The sequence below is a fragment of the Chaetodon auriga genome, chromosome 16 (genome assembly GCF_051107435.1).
Source record: "Chaetodon auriga isolate fChaAug3 chromosome 16, fChaAug3.hap1, whole genome shotgun sequence".
NCBI lineage: Eukaryota > Metazoa > Chordata > Actinopteri > Chaetodontiformes > Chaetodontidae > Chaetodon > Chaetodon auriga.
This window is the reverse complement of record NC_135089.1, coordinates 16311312-16325068: the sequence shown is the minus strand read 5'-3', so window position 1 is coordinate 16325068 and position 13757 is coordinate 16311312. Positions and strand designations below refer to the sequence as shown.

The following is a 13757-nucleotide window of genomic DNA, read 5'->3' as shown; positions in this document are numbered from 1 at the left end:
CATATTCAGAGTTCCTCCAGGGGGTGTCCTGGCTGCCCGTGGCCATGTAATTACAACGTCCGTGGTTCAAGTCTGTCAGAGGAGCACTGCTGCATGTCATACCTCCTCTCTTTCCCCGTATTTCCTGTTTCCTCTCTCCCATGCACCATCAAAATAAAGGCAAACCTGCAACAAAGCTGAGTTGCTTCAGAGCCACAGACAACATTGTACTTCTGTTTTTACAGGTGGAGCTGTACTCCTCATGACAAGTCGAATGCTCTTGATGTACATTTTGTACAATGCACTTATTTGCTTTCTTGCTGAGAGATACATGAGAAGATTACACTCTCGTGTCTGTATGGTGAATGTAAAGCTCCAGTCGGCAGCCCATTAGCTTATCTTAGCATCAAGAATGGAAACAGGGGGAAAAGCTAGCTTGGCTCTGTCCAAAGGTTATATCTTGTTTCTATAATCTGAAAAAAATGGTTGGATTTTGTTACCTTTGGACAGAGCCAGACTACCTGTATCCCCCTGTTTTCAGTTTTTATGCTAAGATAAGCGAGCAATCCAACCTCATATTTAGTGAGCAGACACGAGAGTGGTGTCAATCTTCTCATTTAATTCTAAGAGAGCAATTAAGTGTATTTCCAAAAATGTCAAAGTCTTCCATTGAGATCAGTCAAAATATGTAATGGGCTGGAATTGCTTTCCGAGGCATTCAGTCATGACATGCGGTCATGAATGATGAAAGAAGAATTTAAAATACAAACCATACTAAACAACGAATTCAAGATGAGTCATCCAACAGGCTGCTCTATCTGACATGGACTGAAGACAAAGCGTGACAGCAGCGGCAGAAAACACACTCGCTCGGCCTGTTGAACGAGTTTTAGATATAATACCCAAACAGAAAACACACGCACTCCAACATAAAGACTGACAAACACACAAAAATGCACACATATACACACACCTTCCATCATCATCAATATGTTTTTAGCCTGTTGATAATAAGCTGATTCCCTCTTGGTAAACACTGAAGCTTTAGGGGCTTTGTTGAAGGTTAGGGTCAGTTTAGAGTAAAGGTTGGTGTTTAGGATATGGTGGTCATGGATAAAAGGTTAAGGTAATGTCCTCTTGACCGACAAGTCTGCGTGTGTGTGGAGGTGTCAGAGTGCCAGGGTCGACATATTTCAGCCTTCTCTCTGCTTGTTGTTTGTGCATATGGTAAAGTTTTGCAAAAAGAGGATACACCCACACATGTTATTCCTCTTTTGTGACGCACCAGGGAAATCACACCTTTACGACTATGTATACTGGGTGACAGAGAAAGAGGAGGAGGCATCTCTGGCATCTGTGGCCTGACAAGAGTGCAGGCATGTGAATACATGGAAGACTCGTTGAGCCATTTCTGACACTGGATCCATAACAAAAGGATCAAACAGAGGAGTGATAGCAACGGCCTCTAAACTACACCATGACGGTAAGTATCAGCTCTTTCTGCTGTTTAGAAATAGTCAAATATATGTTTTATATGTATTAGAAAACAGTTGGGCCAATGGGTTACATGACAGAGAAAAGCCTACAAGGCCGTACCTTGTTTTGTCTGTTAGGATTGTGTCAGTTTCACCTTCCAGCAGTCTCATTCAGAGATTCAGAAACATGCCAGTGTGGTACCTCACATGTGATGTGCAGGTACCACCAATTCACTGACTAGGTGACTGTAACAAATTGGATATTATATCAGAAGCTCTGCACATTAAGTTACATAATCAATCAGCCTTTAAGATTTTGAACCAAGCAGTGATTGGCAGCGATCAGAACACCTATGATACAGCAATTTAATACAACAAACCAGTGAAATGAACATATGAATGCAGCAGCACATAATGATGCGCTTAAAATGCTTAAATCATCTTGTTATAATTCGACTGCTCAAACAGCTGTTCAGCTTTTGTACTGGTGTTAAGCAGACTGCAATCCAAAGCCCATCAGGAAGGCACACATAGGTATGTGTCTAATAAAATATGTAGGAGCACGTTATTATCATTATTATTAATTGCACTGCAGGTGGATTTACCAGTGTTGCCTCTTGGTAGGAGGACTTCAATTGTTCTCATTACTCAGTTTTCTCAATGCACTGCAATAGTATTTATTTCTTTGGTTGATAAACAGAGCTTAAAACCAAATGCGTTGCATGTTAAAGAAGTAATGAACTGACCAATGAACCAACAGACTTGCATAGGAAATCACTGTAGAGATGCATCTGTCTCTTTCCTCTAAGGCTGTGATTTCCTGCAGCATGTCCGCTTACAAACATGGCAGATTACAATGCCTTCAGTATTTCATGCTTTTGTCTTACAGTTGACATTTTGACTTGTGAGACTTGACAGTAGGAAAGGTGACCAACGACAATGACTCAGCCAGAATGCACAATAGCAGGACCCTGAAACTAAACATTCAGCCAGTGGTGGAAACACAATTCAGATCCTTTAAAATATTTATACCACATTGTGAAATATGTCACAAGTAAAAATCCTGCATTGGAAATGCAGAAACATGTCCCCTGTGATTGTTATAGTATATGATTAGATTATCATTCCACATGCATTATTGTAAAAAACAGCATTTTCACAATCTTCACAATGTTTGTTTTGTCTACCCAACAGTCCAGACAAACTTCAAAATTAATACAACCTTTTAAAATAGTTAAAAAGAAAAGCAGCATCTTCTAATTTTCTCAGCTGTACTTACATAAACTGTTTGGTAGTTTAATTTAAAGCAAAGCGACATATTTCATAAACTCGTTATGTTTTGTGTGCAAAATATTTCCCTCTGAAAAAAAGCAGTGAGAAAGAAGAGAGTGGCATGAAAAGAATGTACTCAAGTAAAGAGTACAGTACCTTAGATTTAGACTTCAGCACATGTACTTCAGTAAGTATAAGCTATTTGGTTACATTCCACCCTTTAGCTCAGCCATCATTTGCTTTGTTAGTGACACGTCAAAATGCCTTTTCACCTCGTTATTTTCTTAGACAAACAGCAGCTTGTCCATCATTCACTATTGTCATCACTGGTCTCCTGCTCCAAGCATGGTAACCAAGACTGGATTACTAACTGGGGCAAAGTGGGCCCTGAGAGCCTCGTGCTCAATGTGTATCAAATGATTTGTGATCATTTCTTTCATTAAAAAAATAACTGTTTATTGTTGCACATTCTTCTGTTAAAAACCTATAACATACACAATGCAACAGGCAGGGGCTGAGCAGCTCTGAGGAACACTTTCAGCTGAATCTGTCCATGACAGTTACAGCTGCTGGTGAGCACAATCAGAGTCCAAAACTCCAAAACTTGTGAGTCCAAAACTGTGTTGAGGGGTTTGCCCAGCAGAAGGGCAGGTATATAGGTTGTTTTGTGACAGACAACACCTTTCCACCCATGCAGTCATGTTTGGAGAGAAATAGGTTACAGACTTGCCTGGTAGATAACAGATAACAAGAACATTTCTGCTAACATGTCTTTATGTAACCATATTACAAAGAGAGGGACAGCACAGTGATACAGTGCACTTGGTTACTCTTATCTCCATAGTTCTCATATTAGAGAGTTAATTTCTTTCACTATTAAACCTCATAGCCGCCTAAACCCCCCAGGAAAAGCTGCACGATGAAGTCCACCATCACCAGCTCCTATGATGTCACACAGTCAGTCTATGAGGATCCGGACGCTTTAATGGTAAAAATGAATTCCTGTTAACAGTGACGTAAATGCGTGAATTGCTGTTCTTTTGTGTGTCCGCTGGTATTTGCACATTATCACCTTGTAACATCTGTAGTGGAACAGGAGACAAAAATAGAAATGCAGGACACGCACGTTGACCTGAGGTTTTTGCTGTTTTGTCTTGATTCACTTACGTTTTTTTTGTCAGCCTTCTGTCACAGATGGAAACCAGGTTCAAGTCAAGCCTGTACCTCGTCCCAGGTCTAAAACACAACCAAACACCAACACTGATGACTCTGTAGACAAAACCAGCAGCATAACCAATGCAGTGGTGAGCTTAGCAATTTTGACTTTTACTGACATTGTTAATAAGATTAACTCATGATAGCAAGTACTAATTAACATGTACTCATTTTTTCACTTCTCCCTGTCACCAGGGTGCCAAACTTAATGAATACCTTGCAGACTATAAGAGTCCTCATCCTGTTCGTCCTCCCAGACCCCCAGTGATCAAACATGTGACCTCCAGTAAACCTCCAGCAGCAGTCGACGGAGACACTCACTATATGAATACTGAGACAGCTGTGAAGGTATACGGTATTTTAAACAAAATAATGATCTTAAATTCATTCCTTTAAAGATTATGACGTGTGTGTTATTACTAGAAATATGACTCATCTTAAAGGAATAGCTTAACATTTTGAGAAATATGCTTATTAGCTGTCTACCTGAGAGTTGGATAAGAAGATCAATGTAACTGTCAGGTCTTGAAGTCTTGTCATCGTTATGAGGTTGCCAGGCAACCAGCAGAGACTACAGGAAGTCACTGCATCTGGTCAACAAATACTCATTTTTACAGTTTTGTACAGATTGAACAAACAAGATAGAAAATCTTAATGAACAAGTTTTAGAGGTGCTGGTCGGTAAAAATGTTCCTGTTTGAACAGAGCAAGGCTAACTGTTTCCCCTTGTTCCAAGTCTTTGTGCTAAGCTAAGCTAACTGGCTGTTGGTTTCAGTTACACATTATTTTTCAAACATTTTTTGTGACCAATTTTTTTTTTTTTTTTTTTTTTATGGCTAAACCTTACTTTCTCCTTCTCATTTTTTCTGCTAGCCTCCAGCTGTCAGTACTGAGAGAATACAGCCTCCTCCTCCTCCTCCATCGCGGCCTGAGCGCCCCCCTCTTCCCTCCATCTATTATGATAAATCACTGTCTACAACGAGGCCTAAATCTGAGGTACATATCACTTCATCCCAACATTTGCGCAACACTTCTTTGAAACTCGTGATGATGAATGATTGAAGCTCATCTGAAACACAAAACACAAGATCACCTTCAACTCACATTTTCTCTGATTTAAAATAATCCAATTGTTAATGTTTTTTTCCTATCTTGTTCATAGTCCAGTCTTTCATCCATGAGCTCTATGCAACAAACTCCAGGCTCGCCAACTCTCTCTGACAAAGTGGTGAGTCTCTGTAGGAGTTATGGTTCAATGGTCAATTAGAAGCTAAAAGTCATACATTATGGACACACTGAGAAGGTTTACATACACAAAATATTCTAAGCTGTTTATGGCTAATGAAAATCAACAGTCCACTAATATTGATGATTGCATGCAGCCATACGCACGCTGATTGACATAATAACGAATGTCCTGCTGTCCTTAAGCTGCTTCTTTACATAAAAACAGGAGACTTCTTCGGCCGTGCAAACACAACCTCTCTCTTTCATTTGTTCAACCACCTTCTCGAAAAGGTCGGCATTGCAAGACTTGCGCATATCCAAATACTTCATATACAAGTCTTTTATAATGTTTTAAAGTAGATATGTTTCTCCTTCTGACTGGAAATGGGGGCTTTTCTTTTGTACATGCATGTCCAGTCCTGCAAACTATTGGATAGTTGGTTTGTTTACAACGCACATAGCTGACCATAAATGGGCAAAACGCCAGTTGCAAACTCTGGAAAGAAGCCCAGATGAGATGCATATTTTCAATGTGCTGCATGCACATGAAGAATGCTCCCTGAAACATGAATGAAACGACAAAACACACGTCTTAATCGGAAAATGCTCCATTCAGACTACAGCCTCATTTGGGATGTCTAAACACAATATACTGTTTCCATGATTCATATATAGAATTCAGAATATTGTCATATTCTGAATAATAGTGGAAAGTGAGTGTGCATGTAAACGTAGCCAGTGAGTTGGCGTAATAAAACTATTATTTTAGCAGAGTTTTGATCTGAACATGGGTTGTTATTATCAAGAGTCACCAATCAAGAGCATGAAAGCTCAGCAACCTGCTTCCATGAACAGAAATGTTGGAATACATTCAATATTTTAGTTACATTCAACCGCATTATTCAAGCACATTGTGAATGTTTTTGATATTCAGACCACAGACTGTCCAGACAGACCTGCAGTTCCACCTCGAATCCCTCACTCCGCCTCCATGTGTGACATCTCGCCTACACAGGTATGAGAGCCGCTGCACAGCACACAACTGCAGGTGATGAACTGTACTTGGACAGGTGCCAAAATAGCAACAAAAGAAGCACAGACGCACATGTTTGTCATGCTGTTATGGAAACTCGGATACATTACCTTCTTTTTTGCTGCTTTTGCCGTCAGCATGATTTGCAGAATTTCGTGGGGCTGTCCCAACAGCTTGTTACTCAAGTGACCCCCACCACCTTCCTTGCCCTACATGTTTTACATATTAGTCTGGATCTGAAGAAAACACTGTAGAGATCAGCCTCAACACATTCAAGAAGGATCAATTTATTCATGGCTTAACATGAGAAGTCATAAACTTTACTTCACCAAGTTGATTCAACAACAACCAATCTGACCCAGAGAAACTGAGAAGATTGGTTGTCTGCCCAAAGCCAGTTCACTATTTCTTTATAAAAACTCACCTGTTGCAGGTATTTATCATAAAACTAAGTATTACATTTAAATTGGGCCTGATGATGCTGCTGGAATTAAAGTCAGGAAATCACCACTGTAATGAGGATGGGGATGTGGATGTGATTGTAACCCATCCAGTAGTTGAGATTTTCACTCAAACCCACAAATGTCAAGCTCATGGTGAGGTAAAGTCTGTAGGTCTCATCCTCTCTGGCCACCCTGTCTGTAGTGACCATCAGGCTGGTACACACCGCCAAAGCCATACAGAGAGCCGAGCTGATGAATACTTAGTATGTCCTTAGCAAAATCTTGTTCCCAGAAGAAATGAAACAGTCAGACAACCATCTATGAAACTCTGGGGTGCACTACTGCCCTGAAATTCATAATGAAATCAATTTTTGTTGTTGTTGTTCTATTACAGACCAGACCACCACTACCTCCATTCAAGCCACCACCCCCACCTTCAACAGAAGGACCACTGGAGTCGGTGTACAGTGAGATAGAGTATCGCCCCTACCTGGACATTCTACCAGATGATAATGATGAAAGGATGGTGAGAGACTGTGTTTTGTGTTTGTTCACTCTAAAACTGAGTAGGAAACTTTCCTGTAGATTCAGACAATTGTATGTTTTCATTTATTGCTGCTCCATCAATCTATTTCCATCAAACTCCAGACACAAGGGAGGCCAACAGTGCGTTTTGGACAAAACTTCCAGACTGGCTGCTGCTCTCCTCAACAACAGACCTCACTGGACACAGAGGTATGATTTAGCACAATTTCATTTTGTACTAAGCTTGAAGAGGTTTCGTGACTAAAATCTCTCGTCTCGCAACAAAATAACTGTTTTCCTTTAGGACATCAATGCGATGATGAGATGGTTGAGAATAGTGTCAAGTAAGTGTTCTTATTTCATTAACTACCAATGATGTGTCATGATTCATTTCAAAGAAAAGTGCAATAAATAAATCAGTAACAATGCAAACATGCCCAATAATGTCAGTGTCTTCAGTAACAAAGAGCATCAAGGTGCACTGTATTTACCTCTGTGCTGTCACTCTGACAGAATCTGATTACATGGCTCCATCACTGTATGGCCTCAGTATAGAGGAAGAAATCAGGTAACTGCATGGAAACTGTCTTGTTTTTTACAATATTTCAAAAATTGTAATTCAGAGAATTAAATTAGATTGTATAATGTGGAACACATTATATTTTTTCTGGTAAATAGTCTTAAATACCTAATTACAGAATTGCTCTTTGCAAAAACAAATGAAATGTGACAATGGAAATTAATGGGCTGACATCAAACTGAACTACACGAGATCATTTTCATGAAGTCTTTTGTGTCCCTGTGCAGATCCTTCAGTCAGAGAGCCATGAATGTGAGAAAGGCCCTGCGTCTCTACAACCTTCTCATGATGAAACGCAATGAAAGCCTGCGGGACCTCATCACGGAGTTCAACTCCATCTCCAACAGCCTGGACAAGGTGCAGAAGAAGAACAAAACCATGAGCATTGCTGGAGGCACCACAGGCGCTGTGGGAGGGATGACTGCAGTGTTGGGTATCGCCTTGGCTCCAGCGACCATGGGCACCTCACTGATCGCTACAGTTGTTGGTGCTGGTATGGTGGCATCTGCTGGGGGTATGGGAGCCCAGGCAGCCAAGGCTAACAAGAAGATTGTGAATAGGATGACAGTTGAGAAACTAGTGTATGATTATAAGGCAAATATCATTGACCTGGAACACTGTTTGGATTTTGTCCTCTCTGGGATGAATGAGCTGCGACGGCACGACATTGCCAGGTTACAGAGGGCAGGAGCCCACACTGATGCACTGAAGATCGCCCACCTGTCACACTCTGTGATTAGGAGTAACATGTGCAATGATAGGAAGACTTCTGTTACACACACCAGTGGGATGTCGTCAGTAAGACTGCTTCAGGCTTTTGTGAAGGAAATGGATCAGTATTTCACAGAAAGAGAGGACCAGAAGCTGAAGACGTCGATTAAGAGCAGGTTTTCTGGTAGGATTCGCCTGCTGGCTCAGAATCTACAGGATGAACTCGATCACCTGAATCGCATGTGGGAAATGTTTAGTTGAACAATTTTGTGTGTGTGTTTGTCTCTCTCTCTCTCTCTCTCTCTCTCTCTGTCGCTGTAGAGAGAGAGAGAGAGAGAGAGAGAGAGAGAGAGAAAGAGAGAGAAGTGTTTTAAAATGTTACAATTGGTGTAAATGGTGACTAAATTTCTTATTTACTGCTTATGTTTTAATAAACATTTTATTTGGAAAAACCTGTGAGTGATTTATTAAAGCCAGTATTTGAGGTAGCTCAAGGATGTAGTTCTACTACTAATTATGATTACAATATATAAAACGGATAAAATAAAATGGAAATCGCTCTCATGAGTAACATATTCTCGTACTAATGTAGTTCAGTAGCAGTGACTACTTTTTAGGGTGACGGAAGACTATGTATGGAATGTGGAACGCAACAATACGCGGAGTGATAATGCGGCCACTGCGGAAGGATACCGCCAGAGCTTGAGTTAGCTCTATATCAGCACCGTGTTTCCGCGTGCGCCATTTTCCTATCCGAGGAACAACAAACGACGAGAAGACATTGTTGAACATCGCTCTATTGGCCGAAATGGCAGTGTAAAAGTGTGCCGCGACCCAGCTGCCAACAAAACAGTGCATCCAGCCAGTGCACTGAGTCACTTCTAATTCCGCAAAAATGTCGTAAGTATATTTTTTTTAATTTCTTTTCGATCGAATTAAGTCGATGACAGCTGTCCGGCCTGCGGTGGCCACGCGCCCTAACAGCCTGACATTACCGCGAGCACCAAATTAGATCTTGTTCCATTCCAAATTAGTTTGATTATTACAGCTTATTAGACGAACAGGGGGATACAGATACTTCGGGTTATATAAAAATACAGTTAGCCACTGGGATGATGCAACACATGACAATAACATGAAATTTATTGAAAGATTTTCTGCTAATCTGGAATGCTCTCTGTACATTGTATTAATCTTATCGTCAACCAAGACGTTGTTACAATTATATGAACCTTCGGCGTTATTGTCAGGACTGTCTACGTGGCAGACAGAAAATGGTTCGTTTCCTCTTTGTGTCAAAATGGCGGCCTCATGTAGGCGGATGGAGAGAAGTGTGGCTGCTCTTAGTGCGGAAGGGAGGGTGGGTGACTGAGTCCGCAAGTGACCCTGTGTGGAGACGGTCTGACGTCAGAGTCATAAGACTGGTGGAAGCACGTGATGTGCAGCAGGTGCACTGCAGTGATGGGGGCAGTGTTGAGCTAAATGCCTTATTTGGCATTAGAGAAACTACATTATTGTAGACCCACACGACTCATTTGTGTGTACAGCACAGTTTCAAATCTTTAACTAAGCTTTATTAACTGTGTTGTATTTCTACAATGTTGTTCAAATTGTCACCACGAATGTCTTATTTTATTCCTCAGGTCCTACGTGGAAACCCTCACAACTGCTGCATTCGACAGCATAAAAGAGTTCGAAGCTTTCCTAGCATCGTCACGCACTCCCTTCGTGACCAACAACAGCCACTATGACCATGATGATGACAAACTCACAGTTTGGCCTGGAAGACATGGAGGCCCTTCTCTGGGGACCTTCCTCTCCCATGGCTGACCCCATGGACTTCCTATCTGTTCTCCCTGACCAAGAAGAACAACAGGAAGGAGGAGGAACCTCATTGGAGGGGGACACTTCACCTGTGTCACCCCTCACCTCCTCATCACTGTCTTCTTCCTCCTCTCCTCCTCCCTTCTACTCTCCTCCTCCCTCGCCGCCGGCTGTCCTCCTCCAGGGGGACAAAGTCGGGACTGAGTCTGACCTGCTCTCCCTCCCCTGGTTGGGCCACCCTGCTCAGCTGAGTCAGACTGTCTCAGATGACAGCAAAGGTAATGACTGTAAAACAATCATCCCAATTATCATAAGGCAAACCTTTCAGTGCATTTATTAAAATATTTGAAGTACATTTGGAGCAGCATCTCTTCCTGTGCTAGTGTAAAGGCTGACAGCTCATTAATTTAATGCCTCGTTTGCCTCCACAGAGGATATGTTCGGTGACCTGGACTGGATGGCTGAGAGGGTGGATCTGAGTGAGTTTGACCTGGACTCGCTGATTGGCTCCTGCAGTCCTACTGAAGAGTCCCCGAGCTCTCCAGAAGACCTCCTAGCCTCCCTGGATTGCCCCATGGAGCTCGACTCCCTCCCAGTGCCCACTCTCTCAACCCCTGTGCTCTCAAGTGTTCCTTCTGCAGCTCTTCCAAGCATACCTACCCCTCCCCCTCCTCCCGCTGTCTGTTCAGAGCCTTCTGTCGTTACAGTGATTGAGCCTGAATCCGACATTACTGAACAGGATGTCCCCTCCCCTCCCCTGTGTGTCCCAGAGCCTCAAGAGGAGCTGGAAATAAAGTCTGAGCCAGCTTCTCCAGACCCATTGTCCCACTTGGTTGATTCTCCCTCCTCCCCAGCATACACCCTGGACCTGGGCAGTGAGGTGGATGTCTCGGAGAGTGAGGTGAAGCCAGTGGTGGCACCTGTCATCCCTCAGGTCCAGAGGCTTGTCCTCTCCCTTTCACCGACCCGCATTGTCCTTGTGCTGGCTCCTAAAGAGGAAGTCGCAATCACCACCACCACTGTAGGCACCACATCAGGGGTCGTTCACTCCTCGCCTCCAGCAAGGCCCTCCAGAAGCAGACCATACCCTGAGCCCACATGTAAAGCTAATCCACCCTCTCCCAGTGCCACCAGTGTCAAAGTCAAGTCCCTCCGGGGTGGAGAGGAGAGGGCACCTTTCAAGGTATCAAAGACCAAGAAACTGAAGAAGATGGAGCAGAATAAGACAGCTGCCACACGGTATCGGCAGAAGAAGAAATCTGAGCAGGAAGCACTTCTTGAAGAGCACGCACAGCTGGAGAGGAAGAACATGGAGCTGACGGAGAAGGCTGAATCCATGGCCAGGGAGATCGAGTACCTCAAAGAGCTGATGGAGGAGGTTCGGATGGCCAGGACCAAAAAAGGTTTTAGTGCTGACCCCTAGTGGTTGAACTTGACAATGACAGATGATGTGACTAAGAAGTGAAAACTGAGAGTGGTCGGCTGATTTTCATTTATTTCATGCAAACAAGTATCAGTACCAATGTTTGTTAGACCATCTCCTTTTAAAACCTTTAACAATGGTATTAAATACAGAATACATTAATGTTTAGAGTAGTTTTATGGAAACAATTCTATTCAGTATATAAACTTGTGTGCTTTTATCTTGTAATGTTTGTACGTTTTTCCTCTCTGGGCCTCAGTAATTTGCCAGTAGGAAGTCTTTGTGACATATTAATATTTGTGTATTGTAGTGTGACTGGACCATCTGTATTATGAATCTCTTAATAAAGAGTCTTAAAATACAACTGTAGTAATCTGGTGTGATTCCCTCTGGGCTTCAATAATGTGTACTAAGATAGCGGTAGATGAGTGGGAGCTATGGGGTCTTTTTATTGTCCTTGGATGGTTCTGTAAGATTATGCACAGGCACATTTGATCATAGGTACCTGTTCATAGCCAATGGAAAACAAAGACCAAATCATTAGTTTGAACAAAGTCAAAAATTATACTGCAGTCCAAGAGGTTTGAACACACACACCTATTAACAGCAGGACACAGGCAGCCTTTGTTCCATTCAGATACGTTACAGTGAGACCGTGGAGCCTTTTTCACACAAACATGGGGAAGAGGATAATGGAGACCGTGTGACCAGCAGTGTGCTGCAGACACGGGTATTCAATCAGCTGTCACATGAAGTTAAAAAAAGCCTTTTCTAAGTAGAAGGGAAACCAGTTTCACATAAAACTGGGTCTTGTTTTAACACGTTGGGCCCCTCTGCTGCTCACTAAGACACTTGCGAAAGTGTGTTTTTGAAAGAACATGTTTGTCATAGCCTGTGGGAGACTGGAAGAGCATTTGAAAGGGGGGGTGGAGTGCTGACTGGTGCTGACCGAGGCACAGCTTGAATAATATTAACCTACCAGAGAAATGCTGGCGTTCAGCCTCCAGCCCAAGGTGTTCACACTGTAATTGGTCCAGGCATTCATCCAGATAGCTTAGGGACCATCTATATCTGGAGGCAAGCCAAAGCCAAGATGCTGCAGAGCCTCTTACAATACAGAAATACAGCAGAAAAAGACTTGGCTAACAGTGGATGTAAATACCCTCATTTTTCAAGGCAAATTTCATGATTATTACTTTCTGAACAATATTCAAGAAAGGCTGCATCTTTTCCTCATTTTTGTCTTACATAGTGACACAGTATACATGTTTATTTGACCAGATAAGACACCCAACATCAATAAAACCTTTCACAGTGAGCCTACAGCACACCTACTGTATTAAAGAACAGTACTTTTGGCAAGTTAAACTTCAAGCTAATTTAAGTATTACTGGCTTCTGTCTGTAATTAAGTAATGTTTTTTGTTTTTTTTTGTCTGCACCCACATGAAAGCCTTGAACTTCTTTTTATTACTCTGTTAAACATTACTGTTTTGTGGTATTGATTGCAGACGAATCAGCTTGCCACAGTGCCACCTAGTGACAACGTCGCACAATTACTGCCCCACCGAGGATTATCTGCTTTGCACGTCATGTGTGCAGAAGATTTAAGGGAAAATTAGGAAAACGATAAGATGAAAGGCAAAAATACACAACAATATATCCATATCTTTTATTGTTGTCTGGGGATGAGAAAATACTGATGATGCAATCACCACTGAGGACGGAGCACACAGGAAGTAACGTCACTTTGGCTACGGTAAAGTGGTAGAACTTACACAGTGCAAAGTGCTTCGCTAAGAGCATACGATGTGACGTATTTTACATTGCAAATATACACGACTTATACAATATATTCACAGGTGAAGTGGGACTCTCGAGACTCCAAATGAATGTTTGAAACATCCTCATATCAAATTGTAAAGTCATGCTTGTCACACAAAGTGCTGCGGTAGCCTACATCACTAGATGAAGCACAGAGTCAGTAAAGCATAGGCAGAAGCTGTGTCAGGGTGTCTTTTTATAGGCTACATCATTTGTAGAAAATTAAG

General features: G+C 42.2%; 2 protein-coding genes across 4 annotated transcripts; both read left to right on the top strand.

The window, feature by feature from the left end:
* The first annotated feature begins 1333 nt into the window (after window positions 1–1333).
* On the top strand, window positions 1334–8764 carry LOC143333708 (uncharacterized). 3 transcript variants are annotated; one of them, XM_076751924.1, is made up of 12 exons: window positions 1334–1462; window positions 3633–3714; window positions 3908–4030; window positions 4137–4289; window positions 4815–4937; window positions 5104–5169; window positions 6103–6183; window positions 7039–7170; window positions 7293–7379; window positions 7474–7513; window positions 7683–7737; window positions 7977–8764. In XM_076751924.1, the coding sequence occupies exons 2-12, from the start codon at window positions 3646–3648 to the stop codon at window positions 8719–8721; spliced, it is 1674 nt and encodes a 557-aa protein (XP_076608039.1). In that variant the 5' UTR covers window positions 1334–1462; window positions 3633–3645; the 3' UTR covers window positions 8722–8764. The 3 variants fall into 3 exon arrangements, with proteins under 3 accessions (XP_076608039.1, XP_076608038.1, XP_076608040.1); XM_076751923.1 differs by having other exon boundaries at window positions 3616–3714; XM_076751925.1 differs by lacking the exon at window positions 3633–3714.
* A 439-nt stretch (window positions 8765–9203) lies between these two features.
* atf4b (activating transcription factor 4b) lies at window positions 9204–12071 on the top strand. The gene is made up of 3 exons (XM_076753133.1): window positions 9204–9360; window positions 10104–10562; window positions 10716–12071. The coding sequence occupies exons 2-3, from the start codon at window positions 10208–10210 to the stop codon at window positions 11705–11707; spliced, it is 1347 nt and encodes a 448-aa protein (XP_076609248.1). The 5' UTR covers window positions 9204–9360; window positions 10104–10207; the 3' UTR covers window positions 11708–12071.
* The last annotated feature ends 1686 nt before the right edge of the window (window positions 12072–13757 follow it).